The sequence below is a fragment of the Esox lucius genome, chromosome 20, assembly GCF_011004845.1.
Source record: "Esox lucius isolate fEsoLuc1 chromosome 20, fEsoLuc1.pri, whole genome shotgun sequence".
Classification (NCBI taxonomy): domain Eukaryota; kingdom Metazoa; phylum Chordata; class Actinopteri; order Esociformes; family Esocidae; genus Esox; species Esox lucius.
Window position 1 is genome coordinate 129,955 of NC_047588.1, and position 24,524 is coordinate 154,478.

General features: G+C 40.4%; 1 protein-coding gene, 1 long non-coding RNA gene, 2 other non-coding genes and 3 pseudogenes across 9 annotated transcripts in view; 1 reads left to right on the forward strand and 6 right to left on the reverse strand.

Moving 5' to 3' along the window:
- Positions 1–71: 71 nt before the first annotated feature.
- Positions 72–190, reverse strand: LOC114829839. The gene has a single exon (XR_003777687.2). It is a non-coding gene; the product is annotated as a 5S ribosomal RNA (ribosomal RNA).
- A 104-nt stretch (positions 191–294) lies between these two features.
- On the reverse strand, positions 295–413 carry LOC114829844. The gene has a single exon (XR_004574973.1). It is a non-coding gene; the product is annotated as a 5S ribosomal RNA (ribosomal RNA).
- A 103-nt stretch (positions 414–516) lies between these two features.
- LOC114829829 lies at positions 517–635 on the reverse strand (annotated as a pseudogene).
- A 103-nt stretch (positions 636–738) lies between these two features.
- Positions 739–847, reverse strand: LOC114829851 (annotated as a pseudogene).
- Positions 848–11,060: 10,213 nt separating this feature from the next.
- LOC109615385 lies at positions 11,061–14,594 on the forward strand. Of its 3 annotated transcripts, XR_004574878.1 has the most exons (5): positions 11,061–11,447; positions 11,851–11,985; positions 12,407–12,541; positions 12,725–12,773; positions 13,137–14,594. It is a non-coding gene; the product is annotated as an uncharacterized LOC109615385 (long non-coding RNA). The 3 variants fall into 3 exon arrangements; XR_002196383.2 differs by having other exon boundaries at positions 11,851–12,541; XR_002196382.2 differs by lacking the exon at positions 12,407–12,541.
- Positions 14,595–15,447: 853 nt separating this feature from the next.
- LOC114829849 lies at positions 15,448–15,566 on the reverse strand (annotated as a pseudogene).
- Positions 15,567–21,951: 6,385 nt separating this feature from the next.
- taf12 (TAF12 RNA polymerase II, TATA box binding protein (TBP)-associated factor) overlaps positions 21,952–24,524 on the reverse strand; it is a 47,874-nt gene continuing 45,301 nt past the window's right edge. For all 4 annotated transcript variants that reach the window (XM_010868409.3, XM_010868410.3, XM_020044603.2 and 1 more), the window contains 2 exons: positions 22,710–22,798; positions 21,952–22,433 (listed from right to left, as the gene is read on the reverse strand). In XM_010868409.3, the coding sequence (XP_010866711.1) occupies positions 22,398–22,433; positions 22,710–22,798 (125 nt within the window). In that variant the 3' untranslated portion in view covers positions 21,952–22,397. The remainder of the gene's footprint in view (positions 22,434–22,709; positions 22,799–24,524) is intronic.

Here is a 24,524-nt window from a genome sequence, read left to right on the forward strand (position 1 = left end):
GAGTGTGTGGACATGTCCTAAAAGAATGATTGACTCCTTTTTTTCCCAAATTAATTGACCTCAATCAAAAAGGCTTACAGCACCTGGTATTCCCAGGCGGTCTCCCATCCAAGTACTAACCGGGCCCGACCCTGCTTAGCTTCCGAGATCAGACGAGATCGGGCATGCTCAGGGAGGTGTGGCCGTAAGCCTATTGACAGTTTGAATTTGGGCCTTTTATAGAGTGTGTGGACATGTCCTAAAAGAATGATTGACAGGCCTTTTTTTCCCAAATTAATTGACCTCAATCAAAAAGGCTTACAGCACCTGGTATTCCCAGGCGGTCTCCCATCCAAGTACTAACCGGGCCCGACCCTGCTTAGCTTCCGAGATCAGACGAGATCGGGCATGCTCAGGGAGGTGTGGCCGTAAGCCTGTTGACAGTTTGAATTTGGGCCTTTTATAGAGTGTGTGGACATGTCCTAAAAGAATGATTGACAGGATTTTTTTCCCAAATTAATTGACCTCAATCAAAAAGGCTTACAGCACCTGGTATTCCCAGGCGGTCTCCCATCCAAGTACTAACCGGGCCCGACCCTGCTTAGCTTCGTTGATCAGACGAGATCGGGCGTGCTCAGGGAGGTGTGGCCGTAAGTCTATTGACAGTTTGAATTTGGGCCTTTTATAGAGTGTGTGGACATGTCCTAAAAGAATGACTGGTAGGATTTTCTTCAAAAATTAATTGACCTCAATCAAAAAGGCTTACAGCACCTGGTATTCCCAGGCGGTCTCCCATCCAAGTACTAACCGGGCCCGACCCTGCTTAGCTTCCGAGATCAGACGAGCTCAGGGAGGTGTGGCCGTAAGTAGGGAGAAGTCTCTCCTGGCTGCTCATAGACTCTAGATTTATAGATTCAAAACAGACTGATCATTTTCATGACATTTATTTAAATAATCATAATAGGTGCATAGAGCAGGGTGAAGAGGGGGTGCAGTTATAGGCTCAGTTCCTGCCAGGGAAGGTGTTGTGGGGCCAGGTTGAAGGCTGAGTCCCCTGACCGGGCCCAGGGTATTCTGTAGCATTCTGCAATCAAGACAAAGACACATGTCACACACACACAAATCTATATATTCCAAAAGTTTCACCTGTGAAATGGGTTATGGTTAAGGGTTTAGCTATTACTTTGGTTTAGGGAATAGGGCTGGGGTAGGGAATAGGGCTAACTTAGGGTTAGGGAAAGGAAGCAAGGAGTTAGCAGCGTTACATTACAAAAACAAGGACCACTCCGGTAGTCACAACAGCCACCAAGCACGTAGGACAATTCTCACCTGGGTACTGGATGATAGGGTTAGCCCCGGCTCTGATTTCTCTATGCAGGCAGGCAGGTAGGCAGCCCTGTGTAGGCCATACTCTGCTCACTGGGAATCAAGTCTAGGCTTGTTCACCTCCATGAACACTGTAGCAGACAGCACTTAGAGTATGTTCCAAATAGAGCCAGGAGAGGGAGACACAGACCACGACATCCACTTCATAGAGGCTACACTGAGCAGGTCCTAGTCTGGTCATTGGGAATCTATTAGCACAAGTCTCTGGGCCTTTTGATCTCCATAGACAGGCAACAGGCTGCATTCTACCCACAGAATAGTACTCTCTCCATGCTATTGTGGTCATGCAATGATGCTTTCTCTCTGGACCTCTATTCAGGCTACACTTATGTATGCTTCTCCCTACTCATGGGGAACTTGAACCCAGGGGTCAGCTCCTGCTGACCTCCATAGACAGGCACCAGACTGCATTCATAGGCAGGCAACAAACTGCATTCTACCCACAGGAGAGTACTCTCTCTAGGCTATTGTGGTCATGGAATGAGGCCTTCTCTCTGGTCCTCTATTCAGGCTGCACTTATGTATGCTTCTCCCTACTCATGGGGATCTTGAACCCAGGGGTCAGCTCCTGCTGACCTCCATAGACAGGCAACAGGCTGCATTCATAGGCAGGCAACAAACTGCATTCTACCCACAGGAGAGTACTCTCTCTAGGCTATTGTGGTCATGGAATGATGCCTTCTCTCTGGTCCTCTATTCAGGCTACACTTATGTATGCTTCTCCCTACTCATGGGGAACTTGAACCCAGGGGGTCAGCTAGACCCACGCCTAGGCCGCTGGTAAAAGTTTAGTTTGTGCTGCGTTGGGTTTTAAAATATTCGACATTGAATTATAGACGATGACGTCACCAGCCCCCCCACATGCTCCAAATTCACCCAAAATAGTCTTGTTCATTTGTGCTCCGTTTGTGCTGGTTTGTGCTGTAAAAAGTTTTGTTTGTGCTGCTTCGGTTTTTTTAATATTAAAATAATCTTTTTTGGTCAATCTGAGGTCACTCAGCCCCCCCACATTCTCCAAATTCACCCAAAATAGTCTCGTTCGTTTGTGCTTCGTTTGAAGTGGTTTGTACCCATAGAAGTTTTGTTTGTGCTGCTTCGGTTTTTTAAATATTAAAATAATCTTTTTTGGTCAATCTGAGGTCACTCAGCCCCCCCACATTCTGCAAATTCACCCAAAATTGTCTCTTTCGTTTGTGCTGGTTTGTGCCATTAACATTTTCATTTGTGCTGCGTTGGGTTTTAAAATATCAGAAATTAAATCAAATGAATGTTAATATTTATTAGACCTATAGGCTACAAATAAGGCTGACTGAATAAAATAGATAAATCAATGGTCACAAGATCAAAAATAGTTATGGACAGCTCTGTATTTTTGTGTGAAGTTAGTCAGTAGCCTATAGCCTATGAGCATTTTATTTCGGTTTTGTCTATTCAATCTCTAAAATGTTAGATGCTAATAAAGATGATTTAATAGAACATCATGCAACTTCTTATCAGTGTTTTTTGTAGTCCTGTAGTTTTTAATAAAAACGTCATGTTGTTCGCATATTAGGCCTATGTCACTTTTTTTTTCTGCCACTCTCTCTGAGCAAAATGGATTTGTACGCATGTGCCATCAATTTGTAGTTTAAATGTAACTTCAGCATTTTGGGCAAGAAAACAGCTAAACTATCCTCGAGGCGAGTACACTTTTAAAGTAGAATTGACGAAGACGTTCTGTCATCACATAAGTTGTTGACTAAACAATTATCTTCACTTCAGTGTCTCCTGATTGTATTTTATTTTAATAAAAAAAAAAAATGTTGAACATTTTGTATGTCTTGTTTTCCTACTCCTGTTAGGAGAAGTAGTGTGCTATTTTATGGAAGTTTGCACTCAAGTCTATTATTTTGTGTGGTATCTTTTGAAGACAGTTTGTAACTTGTCAGTATTAAGTGTTTTTAAGCTTTTAAAGGTATTTTTTTTTGTGGTTAATGGAATGGAATGTTCGATAGTACATATTTAAATTTGAAAAGTTAAATCATTTTGACTTAATTGAGTCATGAGTTTCCACATACATAATAATAATAATAGTAGTAGTAGTAGTAATTAAATTATATATACACACAGAAATATAAATTCACACACAGTAGCCTACCTGCTCACTAAGGCTATATTTATTTTATCAAAAATACAGTAATATTGTGAAATATTATTCCAATAATACTGCAGTTTTATATGTGAATACATAGTAAAGTGTAATTTATTCCTGTAATCAAAGCTGCTTTTTAATATCATTAGTTTAGCGTCACATGATCCTTCAGAAAACATTCTAAAATAGCTAGCCTACTGATGTTATCAATTTGATGCTCAAGAAACATTATACATTTTGAATAGAGTTGTTATTTTCTTCTTCTGAAAACTAATATATACAACAATTCAAAGATTTTGGTTAAGTAATGTAGCCTATATAAAAAAAAATATATATATAGCATAGCATAGCATAGCATAGCATCATCTTCCGCTTATCCGGGGCCGGGTCGCGGGGGCAGCAGTCTAAGCAGGGATGCCCAGACTTCCCTCTCCCCAGACACTTCCTATATATATTATTTTTTCAACTTTGATCAAAATTAAGAACCTTTCTTAACTGAGCACCAATAATAATTGAGCATACAATCAACATTTTACTTTGATTTCTAAAGAATCATGTGAAATTGAAAACTGTAGTAGGTCTAATGATACAGAAAATGCGGCTTTTATATCACAGGAATAAATGACATTGTAATTATACATATAATATAATATATAACCAAAAATAGCTACAAAATAGCAAATAGCTAGTAATAATATTTCACAATATCAGTATGTTCAATAAAAAATAAAAAGCCATAGTGAGCTTAAGAGACATATAGGCCTATGGCCTTTACAATACACACATGTATAAACACAGCAAACCGATTATGGTGCGTGTATTTGTGACAATTTTATATTATTAACAAAACACAGCATACAGTAAGTAAAAACACTTACCTTGAAGTTTATGTTGCATCCACACATCCTGTGATCCGCATCAGTTCGTTAAAAGTTGAAAACACACAGGATAACAGTAACCTATAAGTGAATATTGTGACTTGGTTTGCCAATTCTTTAGGTTTTACCTTGTTACTTCAGCTAGCCTACTGTTAAAAAAAAGTGGGCTGGTGCACCGTCTATAATTCTCTCTCATTCAGTGTCTTTCCCATTCAGTTAGTTGTGCACAAACACAGCACAAACGAACGAGAATTTTGAGCGTGTGGGGGCTGGTGACGTCATCGTCTATAATCTAATGTCTAATATTTTAAAACCCAAAGCAGCACAAACGAAAATTTTACCGGCACAAAACAGCACAAACGAAGCACAAACGAATGAGACAATTTTGGGTGTATTTGGAGCATGTGGGCTGAATGACCTCAGATTGACCAAAAAATATTATTTAAATATCTAAAAAAAGGAAGCAGCACAAACGAGCACAAACGGAGCACAAACGAACAAGCATAGTTTGACGACGTTTTGCGTTGGTGGGGGGGCCAACTTCACGCAGGTTACCATGGGCGGTAAACGAAAATAGTTGGGGGCGCATGGTCTTCACCTCCCGCGGATGGATTAGCAACTTCTACCATCGGGAAATTACCTTCAGGCTTCCCAGACGATGTGACGCTCCTGGTCCTACAAGCAATTGGGGATGTCGCACCAAGGTCGGCCACGAGTGAAGGATAAAACTTTTGGGCAGGAGGGGGACTATCTCGCGACATCTTCGGGGACATTTCTGCTTGTGGTTCAGGATCTGCTGAGGACCTTTGTAGTGAGGCAGCAGCATATGACGGTGGACGGCCAGATAGAGGACAGTCAAGGTCCACATCCACCTTAGTAGGACAAGCCAGAACACATTGGTCAGTAGTCCCTACACTACTCTGCTTAAATCTTTTATCTGTCTCTTCTTTCCATATACTATAAGCTTTCCAATCTACTTTCCGTTTCCCCTTCTGTATTTTCTTAATATTCCCCTGCTCGTATTCCTCCAAAGTCTCTTTCAACCCATGCAACTGTCTTTCGCTAAAGCTGCCATTTTTCGGGAAAACCCAAAAACTCCCAACACCATACTTATCCTTCATTATTTCAGCCGGTCCAACATAACTCTGAGGGACAATCAATGGTTTACTGTCGCACTCACCCATGATCCCTAGATACCCAGTAAATATAATTTTAAAAGGTCCAACCTTGCTGTAGAACGAAAGAGACAATCCCTCAAAAGGCCCAGCCCTTGCTACAGATTTTAAAAGGTCTAATCTTTACTGCAGGTCTAAAGAAATCCAATCTCTCTAAAGTCCAACTTTTGCTGCAGATTTTATCGATAAGGTCCGACGTTAACTGCAGATTTTCAGTTTTGTGCTGTATTGTGCTCTTACCTCCAAAATTAAATTTCCTCGGGAAGCCTGTACTGACCAGGCACGAGTCACGACTCCAGTCAGGCACTCCTTCTCAACCCCTCAAAGGATAGCCTATCTCGGAGGATAATAGAGTTCCAGAGATCTCTCTCTGAACATGCACGGTTAACCTGTTTGGAAAAAGACTTGAACCGAGCAGGATTAGGATCTCGGACGAGCACCCCAAATTGTGATGGCAAAACGATTTACGAAATTGGGGTAAGACAGAGGAAAACTCAAATGCACAATAAACAGTTTATTCTTGCAAGGAGAGAATACACAGGTTACAAAGTAACAATGAATAATCTCTAAATTAGTACAGGAAAATCATCAGTATATAAGGAGGGAAAAAGGGGTGTGGTAAGATGCTACCCATCTGTCCCATGTCAAGAAAACACATGTCCTGGGCTTGACACAAGGGACATGTTGTCTTCCCCCATCTGGTTAACTTTCTCAACCCTTAAGGGGGAATTAAAGCATCTGGGCAACCTACTGATAGGTAGATGATTAACCCTATAATCTACTGTGACCAATCAAGAATGCCCCCTAGGACAAAAACCAGATCCACTCTCCCACACTCCTCTATTTATCTAAACATTGGGACTCAGTCCTTTACTCAGTAAGAATGCATCAGGTTTCAGAAATTTCCCTGACAGAGGCAGGCACTCTATACCAAAACTGAAGTGGGCAAGCCACACTTTTCCGACTGAGGACCATGGCCTCGGATTTGGAGGTACTGATTCTCATCCCCACCGCTTCACACTTGGCTGCAAACCGTCCCTGTGCATGCTGAAGGCCCTGGTTTGAAGGGGCCAACACGACAACATCATCCGCAAAGAGCAGAGACGAAATTGTGTGGTCCCCAAACCTGACACCCTCCGGCCCCTGGCTGCGCCTAGAAATTCTGTCCATAAAAATTACAAACAGAACCGGCAACAAAGGGCGGCCCTGCCGGAGTCCAACATGCACAGGGAACAAGTCTGATTTACTGCCGGCAATGCGGACCAAGGTCCTGCTTCGGTCATACAGGGACCTGACAGCCCTTAGCAAAGGGCCCAGGACCCCATATTCCCGAAGCACCCTCCACAGGATGCCGCGAGGGACACAGTTGAATGCCTTCTCCAAATCCACAAAACACGTGGATTGGTTGGGCAAACTCCCATGAACCCTCCAGCACCCCGTAGAGGGTATAGAGCTGGTCCAGTGTTCCACGGCCTGGACGAAAACCACACTGCTCCTCCTGAATCCGAGGTTCTACTATCGGCCGTATTCTCCTCTCCAGTACCCTGGCATAGACTTTCCCGGGGAGGCTGAGAAGTGTGATCCCCCTGTAGTTGGAACACACCCTCCGGTCCCCCTTCTTAAAAAGAGGGACCACCACCCCGGTCTGCCATCCCAGAGGCACTGTCCCCAACCGCCACGCAATGTTGCACAGGCGTGTCAACCAAGACAGCCCCACAACATCCAGGTACTCAGGGCGGATCTCATCCACCCCTGGTGCCTTGCCACCGAGGAGTTTCTTGACTACCTCTGTGACTTCAGCCCGGGTGATGGACGAGTCCACCTCTGAGCCCTCATCCTCTGTTTCCTCAATGGAAGACGTGAAGGCGGGATTGAGGAGATCCTTGAAGTACTCCTTCCACCGACGACATCCCCAGTTGAGGTCAACAGCTGCCCACCTCTACTGTAAACAGCGTTGGTAGGGCACTGTTTCCCTCTCCTGAGGCGCCGGACAGTTTGCCAGAATCTCTTCGAGGCCAGCCGATAGTCCTTCTCCATGGCCTCACCGAACTCCTCCCAGGCCCGAGTTTTTGCCTCCACAACCACCCGGGCTGCAGTCCGCTTGGCCTGCCGGTACCCGTCAGCTGCCTCAGGAGTCCCAGAAGCCAACCAGGCCTGATAGGACTCCTTCTTCAGCTTGACGGCATCCCTTACTTCCGGTGTCCACCACCGGGTTTGGGGATTGCCGCCTCGACTGGCACCGGAGACCTTACGGCCACAGCTCTGAGCGGCCGCTTGGACAATGGCGGTGGAGAACATGGTACACTAGGATTCAATATCTCCAGCCTCCCTCTGGATCCAGTCGAAGCTCTGCCGGAGGTGGGAGTTAAAGATCTCTGACAGGAGACTCGGCCAGACTTTCCCAGCAGACCCTTACAGTACGCTTGGGTCTGCCGAGTCTGTCCAGCATCCTCCCCGCCATTGGATCCAATTCACCACCAGGTGGTGATCAGTTGACAGCTCCGCCCCTCTCTTCACCCGAGTGTCCAAGACATACGGCCGCAGGTCAGATGAAACGACAACAAAAAAAGATCATCGAACTATGGCCTAGGGTTTCCTGGTGCCACGTGCATTGATGGACACCCTTATGCTTGAACATGGTGTTTGTTATGGACAAACTGTGACTAGCACAGAAGTGCGCCTTCGACTGCCGCCCGATCCTCTAGGCACCGACCCCTTATGGTCCCTCCTGCAGTTGGTGAGCCCACAGGAAGGCGGCCCCACGTCACTCCTTCGGGCTGAGCCCGGCCGGACCTCGTGGGGAAAGGCCCGGCCACCAGGCACTCGCATACGAGCCCCAACCCCGGGCCTGGCTCCAGGGTGGGGCCCTGGCTGCGCCATACCGGGTGACATCACGGTACTCCACTTGAAATGTGTAAATGCCAAATCTGTAAATGCTTATACGGACAAGTCATCCGGTTACAGGGTGATTCTCTGAGACCTTTTTTTTTATACCTCAAATAATTGTATTTCTGATCACTACATCTGATAGTGGACTAGTTAAACCTTTGAGAAAATATATTTTCCCTCCTCAGTCATGAAATCCCTTTCATTAATAGGCCTTTCTTTCACACTAAAAGTCACTTTGAGTTCAACCACATCACAGACCCTGAGTGAATATGATTTGAACAAATATTGAAGTAAATTCTTGTAGATCCTTAACAATAAGATGTCCCTTGTTTAAAATCACTTATTCTAAGTATGATTTTTATTTTAAATTACTCACCATTTGACTGCCAAAGCAGGTCATGAGAACTTTATCTGACATCGGCCTACATATTTTATCAGAAATATGCATTAACATAAGTTTTTGATTAGGCTTTCATATTTTTTTTCTGATCTTCCTGTAAATTGTACACACACATCAACATACATTGACCTCATATTTCTTCTTATCATCAAAATATTTATAAAAACAGATCGAATAACAGGGGTTGAACTCAGCATGACAGGGTTGAAAATTATAACAGGGTTGCATTGACAATCCATTTTTCAATATGGTTTTATTTATTTACCTGTGAAATTAATGATATAACATGCAATAAAATGTTAATAGAATTTTGTCAACAGTTGACAGAGGGCAACAATCAGATTTTTCAACTGTCGTATGAAAAAACATGAAACAATCAAAACGTCCTTAACATTAAATTAAAAACATCAAGCATAAATTAATCACAAATATCAATGGAATGGATCTGTCCATATGGTTGGCAGTTAAAAAATACCTTATAAAATGTAGACCACAGGCTACTTTGAAGAAAACTAACTTGTTGGAATCTCATTTAAATTAAAACTAGTATTCAGCAGGCTACATAACATTGAACTCAAAAAACATGACGGCAATACAATGCAAATGAATTACTTAAAAATCATACAATGTGATTTTCTGGATTTTTGTTTTAGATTCTGTCACTCACAGTTGAAGAGTACCCATGATAAAAATTACATACTTCTACATGCTTTGTAAGTGGGAAAACCTGCAAAATCTGCAGTGTATCAAATACTTGTTCTCCCCACTGTAGCTGCTCGGCTTTTATGCTTTGATGGAGATATTGTGCTGAAGCAGGTCAGTTCTTAAACAACCCCTGTATGTAGTGTTGCCTGCTAGTGACAAGATCCAAAATGCACTGCTTGGATCTCAGAACTGTACTTGCAGGTAAAGTTCTCTGAACAATTTATGTGAATTAAGCACTCATCAGTGGCCATGCTCTTCCTCAGCTCACGGTAGTAGGCATACTGCTGCCTAATATTATAGAAATGCTTCTTGAACTTGCTGTGGATTGTGTGGAAGTTTTCTCTCCTTTTTGAGTTCATGTTTGAGTTGTGTTATTTCTTTGTACAGTTTGTGTCTTGCTCTTTGGGATTATGTATTGCCCTCCAAATGTTGCCTAAAACAAAACCAGGCAATAAATAACCACCAAAACTGCAAACAACTTATAAGAATCTCACATGGACAAATACTGATACACCTACATATACAGTATACTGTATGTACACTTAATCACACCCTAATAAAATGGCTTGTTATACTTTCAAATTTATCTGAAGTAACTTCTAACAAGCGACCTTGAGGAGCCAGATCTGGGTTGCTCTGCATATTGATTATCAAGACTTTGTGGAGGGGTGTTGATATTCCTCAAAGCATCCCTCAACTTCTGTCTTTTATTAGCATTTCTCCAACTCTTGCTGCTGTTTTTGACATTGTGATGTCTGGAAATTCTGAACATAAAATAGCATTAAGTATTATTTCAGACAAGTCTACAATTAATTAATTTACTAAGAGGTGTCAAACATTCAACCCTGTCACAACGATTCAACCCTGCAATAGAAAATGCGACAGGGTTGACGTTTTTGGCAAAATGTAGCCATAGTTCCTAATTTAGCTAGGACAGTAGCACCACATGGCATAAAATTTGAATATTTTGCAACACTGCTGTTAAATTTTTCCTCAACAATTGTTTACTATCAATTATTCATATAACAAAGTTGAAATGTTAAGCCTGAAAATCTCGATCTGACCATAAAAATAATTAAATATAGGTACGAAAAGATACTGACACTTGCCTTTCTTTGCAGAATGTTCTTCAAAAGACTTGTGTGATGTCACTTTATTAAAGTTGAAGTCACATGGACTGATCCATTATTTTTATATGGGGCTAAGTGGAAGGGCGCGACGGGGTTGAAACAAACTGGGGGACGTGCATCAATATTGGAATTTCATAGATAATTCATATATTAAAAAAAAAGAAACATGTTTGTGGTTAAAGTAGAAAAACATATGATTATATTAGCAGCAAAAAAAATGTATTAATAGCAATTTTTATTTGTTTAATATTCAATGAAAATGTAATGATAGTATCTGAGGACACGCAAATGTGTATGTTTCTACTAATTAGACAACCAATTTTTTTTAAATAGAATAAAAACATTTTTATTTTATTTTGCATTACAAAAGCAAAACACCTGGTTTTGTTAATTGATTACTTTAAAATGCATTTTGCGGTTTCCTTAAATGAAAATCTTAGAACTAATTCTGGGGGACTTAAAGGGCACCCGATTCAGAGAACCACCCTACTACTCAGATGGGCCTCTCTATTCGCTGTCTTTTTACACGTGACTTTTGCTACACTTCTACGGCAGCAGAGATCAGCAAATGCATGTTGCGATTTGCAAATGTGTGTGGAGATTTGTAGCACGCATTGATTTTACGCATGACATTGATTTGCTGGTAACGTTGTGGTTTAAGGAATGCCATTTAAGTCTATACGAAATAAATATGTCTCCCAGAAAAGCTTCTCAGAATTATTGAGGCTGCCAACCGCCTCGACAGGACCTGGCTTGCACATCCTTTTGATTCAGGTAAGAGCTTTAGCAAAATTTGCTTTATAAATCGAACAACATTGCTTTCGTATTATATGTATGTTAGCTATCTAGATGTTTGTTGTATGTAAACCAAATTAACATGATGACACTGTGGACGCAAGTGACGGCAAAATGTGAAATACAGTAGCAAGCTACAATCCTATATCTACTTATGTGTGCTGAGTAAGCAATTGTTTTTGCTAAATAACAGTACAGTAACCTGTTTGCTAAGTTAATCTCATACCTAATCATTAGTAATAACAAATGCTACCAGTAATGTGTATCTTGTTAGTTAATCAATGTAAACAAGTGCAACCGTAGCAACCAATAAATCATGTATTTATTCAATTCACTCCATACATCCTTACAAATTACTCTGTTTTTTATGTTCACCACTAAGAGATAGGTGTACCAGGATAAGTGTGAAGAACCGGTGACCACTAACTGTTGATTATCCTGTAGCTGGTCTATACACCGTTGAAGGTGTGACAGGCAATAATGTCCAGTTGCCTAACCACCAACCCTTCTCTATAAGGTATGGAGGCTGACCATGTCAGCTTGGTTTACACAAAATGTATGTACTGCTTTTATTATAAATGTTGCCTTGTGGGAGAGATCAGGATATCAAGCCAGACTACAATTTATCTTACTACAGGTGTGTTTGTAAGGCATAAGTAAAAAAAGGGCATTGACTTGGATTATCCTTGAGCTATAACTATATAATCTATATTTAGTTGAATATTAGTGATAATGATAAGCATGGCATATTGTAGTTCTGTCTGTATGTCTATGGAAGTTCTCTGCATCCCACTGCTGGCTTGTGCCTCTGAAGCTAAGCAAGGTCATGCCTGGTCGGTCCTGGGGTGGGAGACCTGTTGCTTAAGTTTCCTGCACAGGGAGCTGTTATTTGGATTGGATGGTAAATGGGTACCCAGACTGTTTTGTGGTCTCCATAGGTCCAATGTCACTGTAAGAGAAGGGGTGTTTACCAGTGTGATGGCAATATGTAACATCATAACAGCATGGCTACCTAACCATCCCCAGCTTCCAATTGGTTGGACTTCTCTCCTTCTCCTGTAACTATTTCCCAGGTTGATGCTCTAAATTAGACTTTTTTCTCAGGCAACATATACCTAGTAAAATAACAGGCTAGATAAAATAAAAATCTCACCTACAAAACATGTTTTACTCATTTATTTTAATTGCTCTATTTCTCTTTAATGTTTCAGTCCATCCCAACACTCACCACAACAGACTTTTCTAATTTTTTTCAGAGCTCTGATGTTGCAGTCTACCAAAGGACAGACAAGGCCCATTGCAACGGTACTGAGACTGAAAGATATTAACAAAACAATATATCCACTCACATCACCCAGTAATTGGGGAAAACTGAAGAGTAGGCTGGCTTTTAGAGTTATTTGCTAGATAAAATTCTCCAGGTTACATGGTGAAACATGTCCCTGCCTTTAAGCAAGGCACCTAATCCTAAATATTACTGTAAATTGCCCTGTATAATAGTGTCAGATAAATTACTCAAATGGAAACATTTGTACAGATTAACGGTGGGTGGGGTGATCAATTCAAAATAAAAAGGGCCTTGATGCTTAAAGAAATTTCAGTTTTGTCACAGTTTTTGTCATTCACCTGTCTCATAGTTTTCCATTCTTCATCTCAACCTCTTTCCAGGTTAACTGCCTGGAGCCCCACCCGCTGTCCCCAATTCTGGCCACCAGGGTTCTGGATCACAATGTTCCACCGTGGGTCCTGACTACTGAGAACACTACCGGGCTAAACATGTTCAAAGACATATGCCACTTGTCCTTCTACTAATACCAAACATGCATCTGTGTATTCAAATATTCCATAATATTACTTGGATACTGCATACCACATAGTCTCCAATTCTCCCCCAATCTCAATCCTTAGTTTTTATGCTGCAAGTGTTTGTGCCAGGGGACAAGGGTCAGTCTGATGTATCCTTTTGGAGGAATGCCCCTGCTAATTACTGTTGTGTCCTGTTGAATCTTAAGATAACTTAAGTCCTTGGACTGTGTTTTAGGATTACCTGGCCTGATGTCTCCTAGTTGTCCCTGCTCAAAGTCCACCTGGTTGTGTTGCAGATCTACAGTGATGATGGGCCGCCTGGTCACCCATCTTTGTCCACCTGGATGTGCAGCTGATCTGGATTCTGCCTAAAGACTCAGCCCATCTGTATTTACTGACCTACCAGTAATTGGAATATGCTAAAATATTGGACCAAAAAGGTCATGTATTCTTATTTTCCCCAGAACAGCCGAAGAGGAGCCCTCAAACTCTGTCTACTCTCTATGTTTCTTAGGTTCCGTTCCCACTAGTGCCAATGCAAAAAGTGTTCTATAAAATGAATTTGATGAACAGATAACACCAGTGGGTGAGTGGAACAATTTATAACCCACCCAACATAAAGTCTGTATTCCAGGAAATAAATCCTCCTGCTCTGATTCGTATGGAACACTGATACAACCTTACAGCATGAATATTTACAGATGACAAAGGAGAACCACTAGACAATACACAGAAACTACAGCAATCAGTGTTGAATTGTCAATGAGTGCTGACAATCTTTCAAGCAGTAGATTAACACAACTTACTAGGAATGGAATTTTTCCATTCCAGCATGACCCTCAACAACCAGTAAAATGTTTTATGTTCTAGTCCATTTTTTTTTATACATATATGAGAATCACATGAATGCCTGGACCTGTATAGCACATTATTTTATTTTTTTATTTTTTCCTTTACATTTTTACATCACCAACATTGTCAGACTGTGGCAGAACAGTTAAAACTCACCAGTTTAAATCCTGCCTCGGTCTGAAATAAAATGTATTAAAGACTAGCACTTTAATACATTTAAAGACTAATGTGAAATGTATTATTTACATGGGTGATGAAATAAAGATTCAAATTTGTTAACTCTATCTCCTGATTAGTACTATAGAATTATAAACTGAGTTGTTCAAACACTAAATGTTGATTAGCTATAAAATCTGGTACAAGTTTATAACGCAGGACGTTTCAGGTGAATGGCTGATGTACAATGTGAAGAACTGTATCTAGGCATTCACATCATGCCAAAGAACAGACCTTAGTTGTCGTATATTGGTCATATACTACACCCCTTCCTCTCTAATTGCTGAAATATCTTACATTACTATTTATTATTCAGAGACAATTTAAGTATGAATATTGAATAATGACTGACAAACAAAAAGATAATTCTAATAATTTTATTAAATATGGAAACACATTTAATGCATTTCAAACACACATACAGACCATAAAGCCCATGGTAATGACTGAGTCTGTATATGCCAAAGCTGTATACAACCACAGGACAGCATCCATCCAGACTGGAAAACAGATTGTTTCATAGAGAGGATAAAACAGGCCATGTGATGGTAATTCTATCGATCAGAACTCTTTTTAGAAGGAAGTACAGAGACGAAATTCTCTGGGCACAATTAACAGTTTTATTAATATTTGCAAATATGAGAGACGCGTCAAATGCTTACATTCATAATCATCCGAGGAGTCTCTGACTCGATACATGTCATTTCAACAGTATATCAGGGAGGAAAAGGGGTGTGGTAAGATGCTGCCCATCTGTCTCATGTCAATAAAACACATTCCCTTTGTCCTATCTCACAAGTCAAATGCTGTCCTTCCCCACCTTATCCTTCCTGCCATAATGTTTACTGTAGTGTTTACCCAAAGGGGCCAACTGGCCTTACTGCCCCCTGTTGTATCTTCTCCTATCCTGTCCTGTCCTAAAACCCATTGATCTGCATCTGGACAGACAATAGATGCCCCCTATGCAAATACCAGATCCCACACATTCTCTACCTATCTTAACAGTGGGACTCAGTCCTTTACTCAGTGAGAATACATTGTATAAAGAAATTTCCACAACATTGACTAATTTTTTTCTAGATTGATTAACTGACCTGAATCAACAAGCTTACAGCATCTGGTATTCCCAAGCGGTCTCCCATCCAAGTATTAACCAGGCCCGACCCTACATAGCTTCCGAGATCAGACGAGATGGGGCGTGCTGAGGGAGGTTTGGCCATAAGCTGATTGGTCGGTTGAATTTGGGACTTTTATAGAGTGTGTGGACATCTCCTACATGAATGATTGACTCCTTTTTTTCTAGATGGATTAACTAACCTGAATCTAAAAAGCTTACAGCACCTGGTATTCCCAGGCTGTCTCTCATAAAAGTACTAACCGGGCCCGACCCTGCTCAGCTGTTGTGTTTACCTAAAGATCCAACTGATCTTACTTCCTCCCAAGGACCACATTCCTGAGGAACAAAAGACTGACACCCTTCTTCTAGGCAGGAGGACATGGCTCAAATGCCTAATAATCCTCTGATATTATACAGACGTGTGTCACAATCAAAGTAAAGATTTACATATCAGTCAATGGAAAGACAGACATTTCTCAAATGTACCTTAATTCAAAATTACCATAACAGCCAATATTAGCTATTATGGAAACCAGTGAAGCTTGGCCAAACTGATGGGTTGTTTTTCAGATTGTGAGAGTTTGGCTGGAACTGTAGAGGTACTGGGAGCTGTAAACTGACTCAGAAGGACATGCCCTGAAAGTAGTCTGGTCCTCATTCCCTCAAGGAATCTAGAGTGTTTCCCTCTGCACCCTTGTGTGTCTAGGACTTACAGAAAATCAGCAAGAAATACAATTTTCAGTCTTAACAGATGTCCGTGTAGCTACTACCAGAGGCAAGGTACTGTAGATTTACTGGTTTTGATTCTGGACTACAGATAACATGGTGGGTGGATTTTTGCAGTAGTTGTCAAAACCCCTCTGGAACTGCCAGTTATTCCATGTATTTGAAATACTCAACTGCTTAAAAACCTGATCTAATTAGATTAACATGGTCAAAGAAAGAAATCACAAATGAAGAGTTAAAAATGTCTAGCCCTTGAATTGTAAATTGGGTAGTTCAGGGCTTTAACCAATATTTTTCTCAAGCAGCTAGCTGTCATATGTCTTCCAATCACTTCTCCCTCCGCACATGTTTACATTTTGGTCAGTTAGCAGGTACTCTAAGACAGAGAGACCAACAGGAGCAACAAAGGTTAGGCCTTGCTCAAGGGTAAATTAAAAACCTTCACCTGGGAAATTTTAAAAAGCGACATCTCAGTTACCAGTCCAAAACCCAGTTACCTTTCATGATTGGATGACATGAGCAGAGGTCTTTCACAGGTAGATGCATCCATAGTTTCCACCACTACAGATATATGAACTCCTTATAGACCCAGTACCTGTGGTAGTCTGCAGCATCCAAGCTCTGAATAAACAGACAGATATGGTCACTGATGGAATGGACAGGAACAGTAAAGACATATAGACTAATTAATACACATGAACAGAATGTTTTCATTAGCCAATGGATTGTTATTAAACCTGTTATTTTATCAGGTAAGTTATGGGCCACATATTTGATATTTTGCCATCACATGGTCTACATACTCATACTATCAGTGCCATTGGATCTGTAGTGATCAGTCAGGGCCCCGTTTAACAACCCATCCAAAAGTCAGCACAATGTTCAGGACACTTAGAGCAAGTCCAGTCTCCCAAATATGGACCTACCCTGCTAACTTGAGAGACCAGCCAGCAATGGGAGAAATTCAGTATGCCATGCTTACCATTCTCACAAGCACTCATATCATCACTACCTGCTCTGGTGGACATTTCCTGTCACACCTCCAACGGTGCCTGTAGACCGGTATGATTTACAACAAGGGTTGGTGGTTAGGCTACCTGCTCTGCTGAACATTATTGCCTGTCACACCTCCAACGGTGTATAGACCAGCTACAGGATGATCAACAGTTAGTGGACACCAGTTCTTCACACTTATCTTGGTACATCTATCTCCTAGTGGTGAACATCAAAAAAATTTAAACTATTCATTATTCAAGCAATTGGCTAACCTAGAATTGATTAACAGGATACACATTACTGGTAGCATTTGTTATTACTAACGATTAGGTATGAGACTAACATTAGGTTACTCTACTGTAATTTAGCAAAAACAAATGCTAATTCAGCACACAAGTAGTTACATTAGGACTGCAGCTAGCAACATGTATCTAACATTTTGCTATCACTTGTGTCCACAGTGTCATCATGTTAATTTGGTTTACATACAACATCTAGATATCTAACATACATATAATTCGAAAGTAATGATGTACACTTTACATAACAAATTTAGCTAAAACTCTAACCTGAATCAAATGGATGTGCAAGCCAGAATGTCCTGAATTAGAGCCTGTACACCGTCCCGTCGAAGCGGTTGACAGCCTCTCTCAATAATTCTGAGGAGCCTTTCTGTGAAACATATTTATTTCTGTGAGACAAATCGCAATACGCATTTGCAGATCTCTGATGCGGTAGAAGTGTATGAAAAGTCACGTGTAAAAAGACAGAGAATAGAGAGGCCCGTCTGAGTAACTGGTGACTTGTCCGTATAAGCATTTACAGATTTGTCTACGCATTTACAAATCTCAATACATTTACACATACAATTCTGATTATGCACACACAGAATCTGAATACACATTTGCAGATTCCCGTGCACATTCACAAAACTCGGAACGCATTTACAGATTATTTTACATATTTACAAATCTGATTATGCACACACGGATTGAGATAAAGTTACACAACTCTCCACACACATTATAGTAAATAGTTTTGCTACAATAATGGCCCCTTACTCTTCGCATTGCCGATTAGTGGTGCTCGGAGGCGGTGTCGGAATAGTAAACAAAGGCGTGGGAAGCGTAGAGGCACCCAGGCCAGGTTAATGCTAGCCCCCCATTGGCCTTCACTACCTAGCCGGTCAGGGGCGAACAAAATGGTCAGAATACAACTGAGAATCATCTCACAAAAATGGGTTATGGATTGCAGCGTCATGATTTTATAGAAATGTGGTTTACTATGGAATGCCATTTAAGTCAAAATAAAATAAACATGGCTATGAAATAATCCTGAAATAAAGAAATGAAGCAATAAATAAAAATATATAAATGACTGAATATATAAATACATTTTTGTTTCAAAATGTTGTTTTTCAGAAGTCTAATTTTATTTATTTCAGGGGACATTTATTTCATAATCCAACATTTATTCATTTCAAGGGACTTATTTCATAATACCACATTTATTTATTTAATGGGACTTGTATTTCATAATGACAAATTAATTTCATAATGACACATTTCCACTTGGTATATTCAGATGAATGGGGCATGGTTATCTCACAGTGTCAGACCAAAGCAACAGCAGCACTAAATCACTGAATTTGAATATACAAGAAGGGAGTTACCATTTCTGGCAGATGGAAAGGACAGTAGGCTACAAAAGAAAACATAATTGTTACTTATTGTTCAGATGCGTGCGATGTCTGATTCCTAAAAAAGCTTCTCAGATTTATTGAGAGAAGCTGCCAACATCGACGGGACAGGGATGCTGTACCGACTCATCCCGGGCAGCCTGGCTTGCACCTCAATTTAATTCAGGTAAGAGCTTTAGGTAAATTTGCTTTGTAAAGTGAACAACATTACTTTTGCATTATAGGTATGTTAGCTTTCTAGATGTTTGTTGTATGTAAACCAAATCAACATGACGACACTGTGTGGACATGAATGACAGCAAAATGTTACAGAAGCTTTCTTTAACCACTATACCACTAAACTATACATGTGCCGAGTGTCGGTATATTTTCGACAATAAATAATTTTGTCACGCATTGACATCACATCAAGTTTGAATATTTAGCTAGACACCATTAAGAATTGTGGTAAACGGACTAACATTTCGTTTAGATGGACCTACACAATATTAGACAGCCGGTCATAATGTTATGGCTGATCGGTGTATTATTGCTGTGTGAAGGAATTTTGAAAGGCATCACCTCACATGAAATTTAAAAAGTGCATGTGGGCCTCACCAAGTGAGGAATCTTTGAAAAGAGTGCAATATTAAAAAGGCTGGGGCATCATTTTTAACAACACACAATAATGCAAAAAAAGAGAAATCTTCCAAAGGCCACTCAGTCCACCAGCTTTCCCATCTGACCCATACTGAGCAAGCCCAACTCTACAAAAGCCTATCATAATGCTGTACACAAAAGGGATAGATCATAAAGCCAGTGGTTCTCTCTGAGCTCAAAGAGTATGCAGCAACCTATGTGCCAAAAGCTGTCACGCTAGGTCTACCAAAACACCTCACAGGTCTTTATAACAATCAAGCAAGGGATGTCAACCTTGTAGAATTACAAGACCAAGCAGCAGATCCTTTAATTCCTGTAAAATGCGAGATGGGGCCTCCATGGATCGGACTTGTTTGTCCAACACATCCCACAGATGCTCGTTTGGATTGAGATCTGGGGAATTTGGAGGCCATGTCAACACCTTGAACTCGTTTTGTGTTCCACAAACCATTCCTGAACCATTTTTGCTTTGTGGCAGGGCGCATTATCCTGCTGAAAGTGGCCAAAGCCATCACGGAATACCGTTGCAATGAAAGGGTGCTTTTTGTCTGCAACAATGCTTAGGTAGGTGGTATGTGTTAAAGTAACATCCACATGAAGGACCCAAGTTTTCCCAGCAGAACATTGTCCAAAGCATCACACTGCATCCGCTGGCTTGCCTCCTTCCCGTAGTGCATTCTGGTGCCATGTGTTCTCCAGGTAAGCGACGCACATGCACCCGGCCATCCACGTGATGTAAAAGGAAACATGATTCATCAGACCAGCCCACCTTCTTTCATTGCTCCGTGGTTCTGTTCTGATGCGCACATGCACATTGTAGGCAGTTTCGGCAGTGGACGGGGATAGCATGAGCTGACAGGTCTGCGGCCCTGACAGGTCTGCGGCTACACAGACCCATATGGAAGAAACTGAGGTAAAATTGGCTTTATATTCCCACATTCAACAGACATCCGCCGATAGCCACTTACAGCTTTGAAAATCAATGACTTATTCATTGATTGACATATACACATCAAACAATGTCTGACTTATTCTACAATGCCTGGCATACTTTTAAAACCTTTGTTTTCAGTAGAAATTCTACATAGAATTTTGTAGAAATTCCTGAAATCCCTAATACTGCAATTAAATATTTGAAAATCAATAACTCATACAGTGATTGACATACAGACATCAAACAACGTCTGATTTATTCTAAAAATGCCTGGCATACTTTTACAACCCTTAGAAATAAATGTATTAAATTCATTCATTTACAGAAAGAAGCAGATTTTTTTTGATGTATCTACAGTTCGGCTCAAAAGTTTGCATACCCTGGCAGAAAACTGATTTTGAAAATGTGACTGATCATGCAAAAAAACATTTTATTTAAGGATTGTGATCACATTTATTATCACATTGTTATTTGGCTACTTTTTAAAACATAATAACAGAACTCACCCAAGTGGCCCTGATCAAAAGTTTACATATGTGGCCTTATTACAGACACACAAGGTGACACAAACAGGTGAAAGTGGCAGTTAAAGGAGAATTTGATGTGAATTGGATGTGTGTCCTAGTGGAAAAAAAAAAAATCTGGCTACTAATAGCTTAATGCTGAAACCCACTAAATGCAGCTTGCGGCTTTATTTTAAGACATCGAAACTATGAAGTATGGAGGTGTGGAGGTGCTTTGCTGGTGAAACCTTATTGTATAACCATCTGGTTCAGCTTTGTTCCTGATGTGTCTTTTGTGGCCTGCCCATTTTGCGACCAGAAATACTTTTTTGTTATTACTCATGATAACAGAAGGCAGAAGAGAAGGTCGTTTTTCAGCAAATTTGTTTTCTTTTCTTTCAGGTCAGTGACTCACTCCTACTGCTGTAACTCAGTGGGAGGTCTACTAGTGTTAGCGACTAACCGTGCCTCCTTTGAGCATGTGCAGAAGTGGTGCACAGTCTGCTGACCCACAATGTGGTATTTGGTCCTTTGTGCTCAGTTCTCGAGCTCCAGGGACTGCTGAGTGCAGTTACAAGAGGTTTGGGATAGGGTGAAATGCTCAGCTCCACGGACTTCTCTGGCAGAGCTACAGAACTTTAAGCATAATTTGCCCAACAACAGCAACTGCTGCTGTTTCTAGGTAATTTCGTTGGACTTGTCACAGATGCTGCCCTTGTTTACGTTTATCTTGACCTGAAACTCTATAGGAAAATTGCCTACTGTGCGAAGTTATCAAATAATACCTGTTCTTGTCAGAATATGGACAAACGTGTGTACACAGACTTGTCAGGCGGTCATGCATTTGTGACCTCATTCCAATCTAGTGAAATACTATATTGTTTGAATAGTGATATACTTTGGTAACCTACTTGTGGGAAAAAAAGCTAAATAAAAGGGTACAATACATTAGCAATGAGAAAGAACTTGGCTGAACAATGAAAAAACAATTCAAATGCCAGTGAAATACGAATCTAATTTATTTATGGATTAAAAATAACAGAGTTACCACATCGCCGCCATACAAAGTAAAAAAAAAAAATCCACTAAATAAGGATCTCATCTCATGTATGTTCTTTTATTTATATATTTATTTATATATAAATATTTATATATAAATAAAATAACATATATGGGTCTTGGATCATATTCCAATGAACACAGCGATTACACTGGGTCCCTACTGCAGACAAAAACATAGTGCCTGACAAACCGCACGCAAAACCAGGGGGACAGAGATGTGCGTGAATGTTCCCCCTTAGAACTATACATGGTTTTCCTACTCTGATTGCATGTTGCAAAACTGATACTTACTCTCATGCCCTCAAAAACTAAAATAAAAGCTAAAAATAAAACACAGAGCGTTGGTGGGAGATGGACATTGTGTTGGTTTCGGATCTTCCTACTTTTTGGTAGTTTTGCGGATCAATGCCATTCTCTGTAAAGAGATAAAAAATATGCTCAATTATTGAATACAATTTTTGTCCGATAAGCATTCACTCATATCTAGAGCGACTAACAGTACATTTATTAAAAGTTTATCAACATATTACAATAGCATAGTTATACATTGTTTATGAAGTATTTAAAATAATTGTAATAATGTAAACAATCCATCTACTAATTATGTATAGCATATACATTTGAAGTTTTGAAAGTAAAATCAAGTGCCACAAAAAAGTGCCTGTAATGAGGGTCAAGCGGAAAAACAAACCTGTTTGTGGGCCTCTGTGGTACAAGCCTTCTTGTATGGCCGAATCTCATCTGAACCATAACCAGGGATCCACATGTTCCATTGGCGCTCTGTTACGGAATAGCAGACCACACAGATAGTAATAAAAATGAGAGGAAATACACTATTCCGGAAATAATTAACTTCATACATGCACATTTAAAAACTGCCACAGAAGGTACAATTTTGTCCATTGTAAATTAAGCATACAAGTACCAGAATAAGGAAATCCTGCTTCTGTTTAATAGTGGGGGATAAAAAAGGATGTCAAGTTCTGCAACAATTGGCAACTAATTAATCTACCATTTAGTTGGGTCTACGGTGCATACAGAAAGGTTTTTACAAAATACTCAAAGGTCACTGATATTGCCCCAAAGTTCCTGTGTGATGGGAGAACCGTCCAAAAGGACAACTTTATCTGCAGCACTCCACCAATCAGGCCTCAGTAAAAGGCCCATTTGGAGTTGGCGAAAAGGCCCCTAAAGGGGGCAAAATTCTCTGGTCTGATGAAAACAAGATTGAACTCTTCAATCCAAATGTAAAATGTTAATTTGTCCAAATGTAATTTGACAAATTATCACAATCATAAATAAAACTTTCATTTTTAATTCTTTGTCGAGAATCCTTTTCAGACAATGACTGCTTGAAGTCTGGAACGAATGGACATCACCTAACGCTGGGTTTCCACCTTTGTGATGCTTTGCTAGGCCTTTCCTGCTGCTGTCTTCAGTTGTTGTTTGTTCATGAGTCTTTCTGCCTTAAGTTTTGTCTTCAGCAAGTGAAATGCATGCTCGAGTGGGGTTGAGATATCAGGTGACTGACTTGGCCATATCAGAATATTTTGCCTTAAAAAACACCTGTGTTGCTTTCGCAGTATGTTTTGTTGATTGTCCATCTGTAAAGTGAAGCACCATCCAATCAACTTGGCTGAATTTGGGCTAATCTGAGCAGACAATATATCCCTATACACTTCAGAATTCATCCAGCTGATTTTGTCTTCTGTTAAATCATCAATAAACACTAGTGACCTTGTGCCATTGGAAGCCATGCCATCACACTGCCTCCACCATGTTTTACAAATGATGTGGTATGCTTCAAATGTGGTATGCTTCCTTTTTGTGTTGTGGAGCGCACCAGTGTGTTCTTTTTTTCTCAGAATGTACCAAACTGTTGATTTGGCCACTCCTAATGATCCTGTTATCTCTGTGTAGGATTTAATTTTGCAGTCTAAGGATGTCCTCTTTCACTGGCATTGAGAGGTCCTTTGACCGCATGTTGTGGGTTCACTGCAACAGCTTCCAAATGCGAATGTCACACCTGGAATCAACTCCAGACCTTAAACCAGCAAAACTGAAATAATAAAGGAATAGCCCACATCTGTTCATGAAACAGCTTTTGAGTCAATTGTTCAATTACTTCTGGTCCCTTGAAAAAGAGGGGGCTACTTACTAAAGAGCTGTAATTCCAAAACCATTCTTTGAATTTGGATGTGAATACCCTCAAACTAAAGCCGTGAGACTGCACTTTAAGCCTTATTTAACTGCAACTTTAATATATTTCGGTAAACCGCCAAAATAAAACTGGTGTCAGTGTCCAATTATATCCAGATATAACTGTATATACTTTTTATATAATGTAGGCTTACTTTTTTATGTGATACAGGGACCTTGGCCTATTTGGTAAGGAAAACTGGGTGTTATGAAAACATATGGTTCAAGTGGGTACAGTGCAATGACAATGCTCCTGATCTAAATGAAGATAATGCAAATTGATACACCTTTAGATTATGAAATGGTT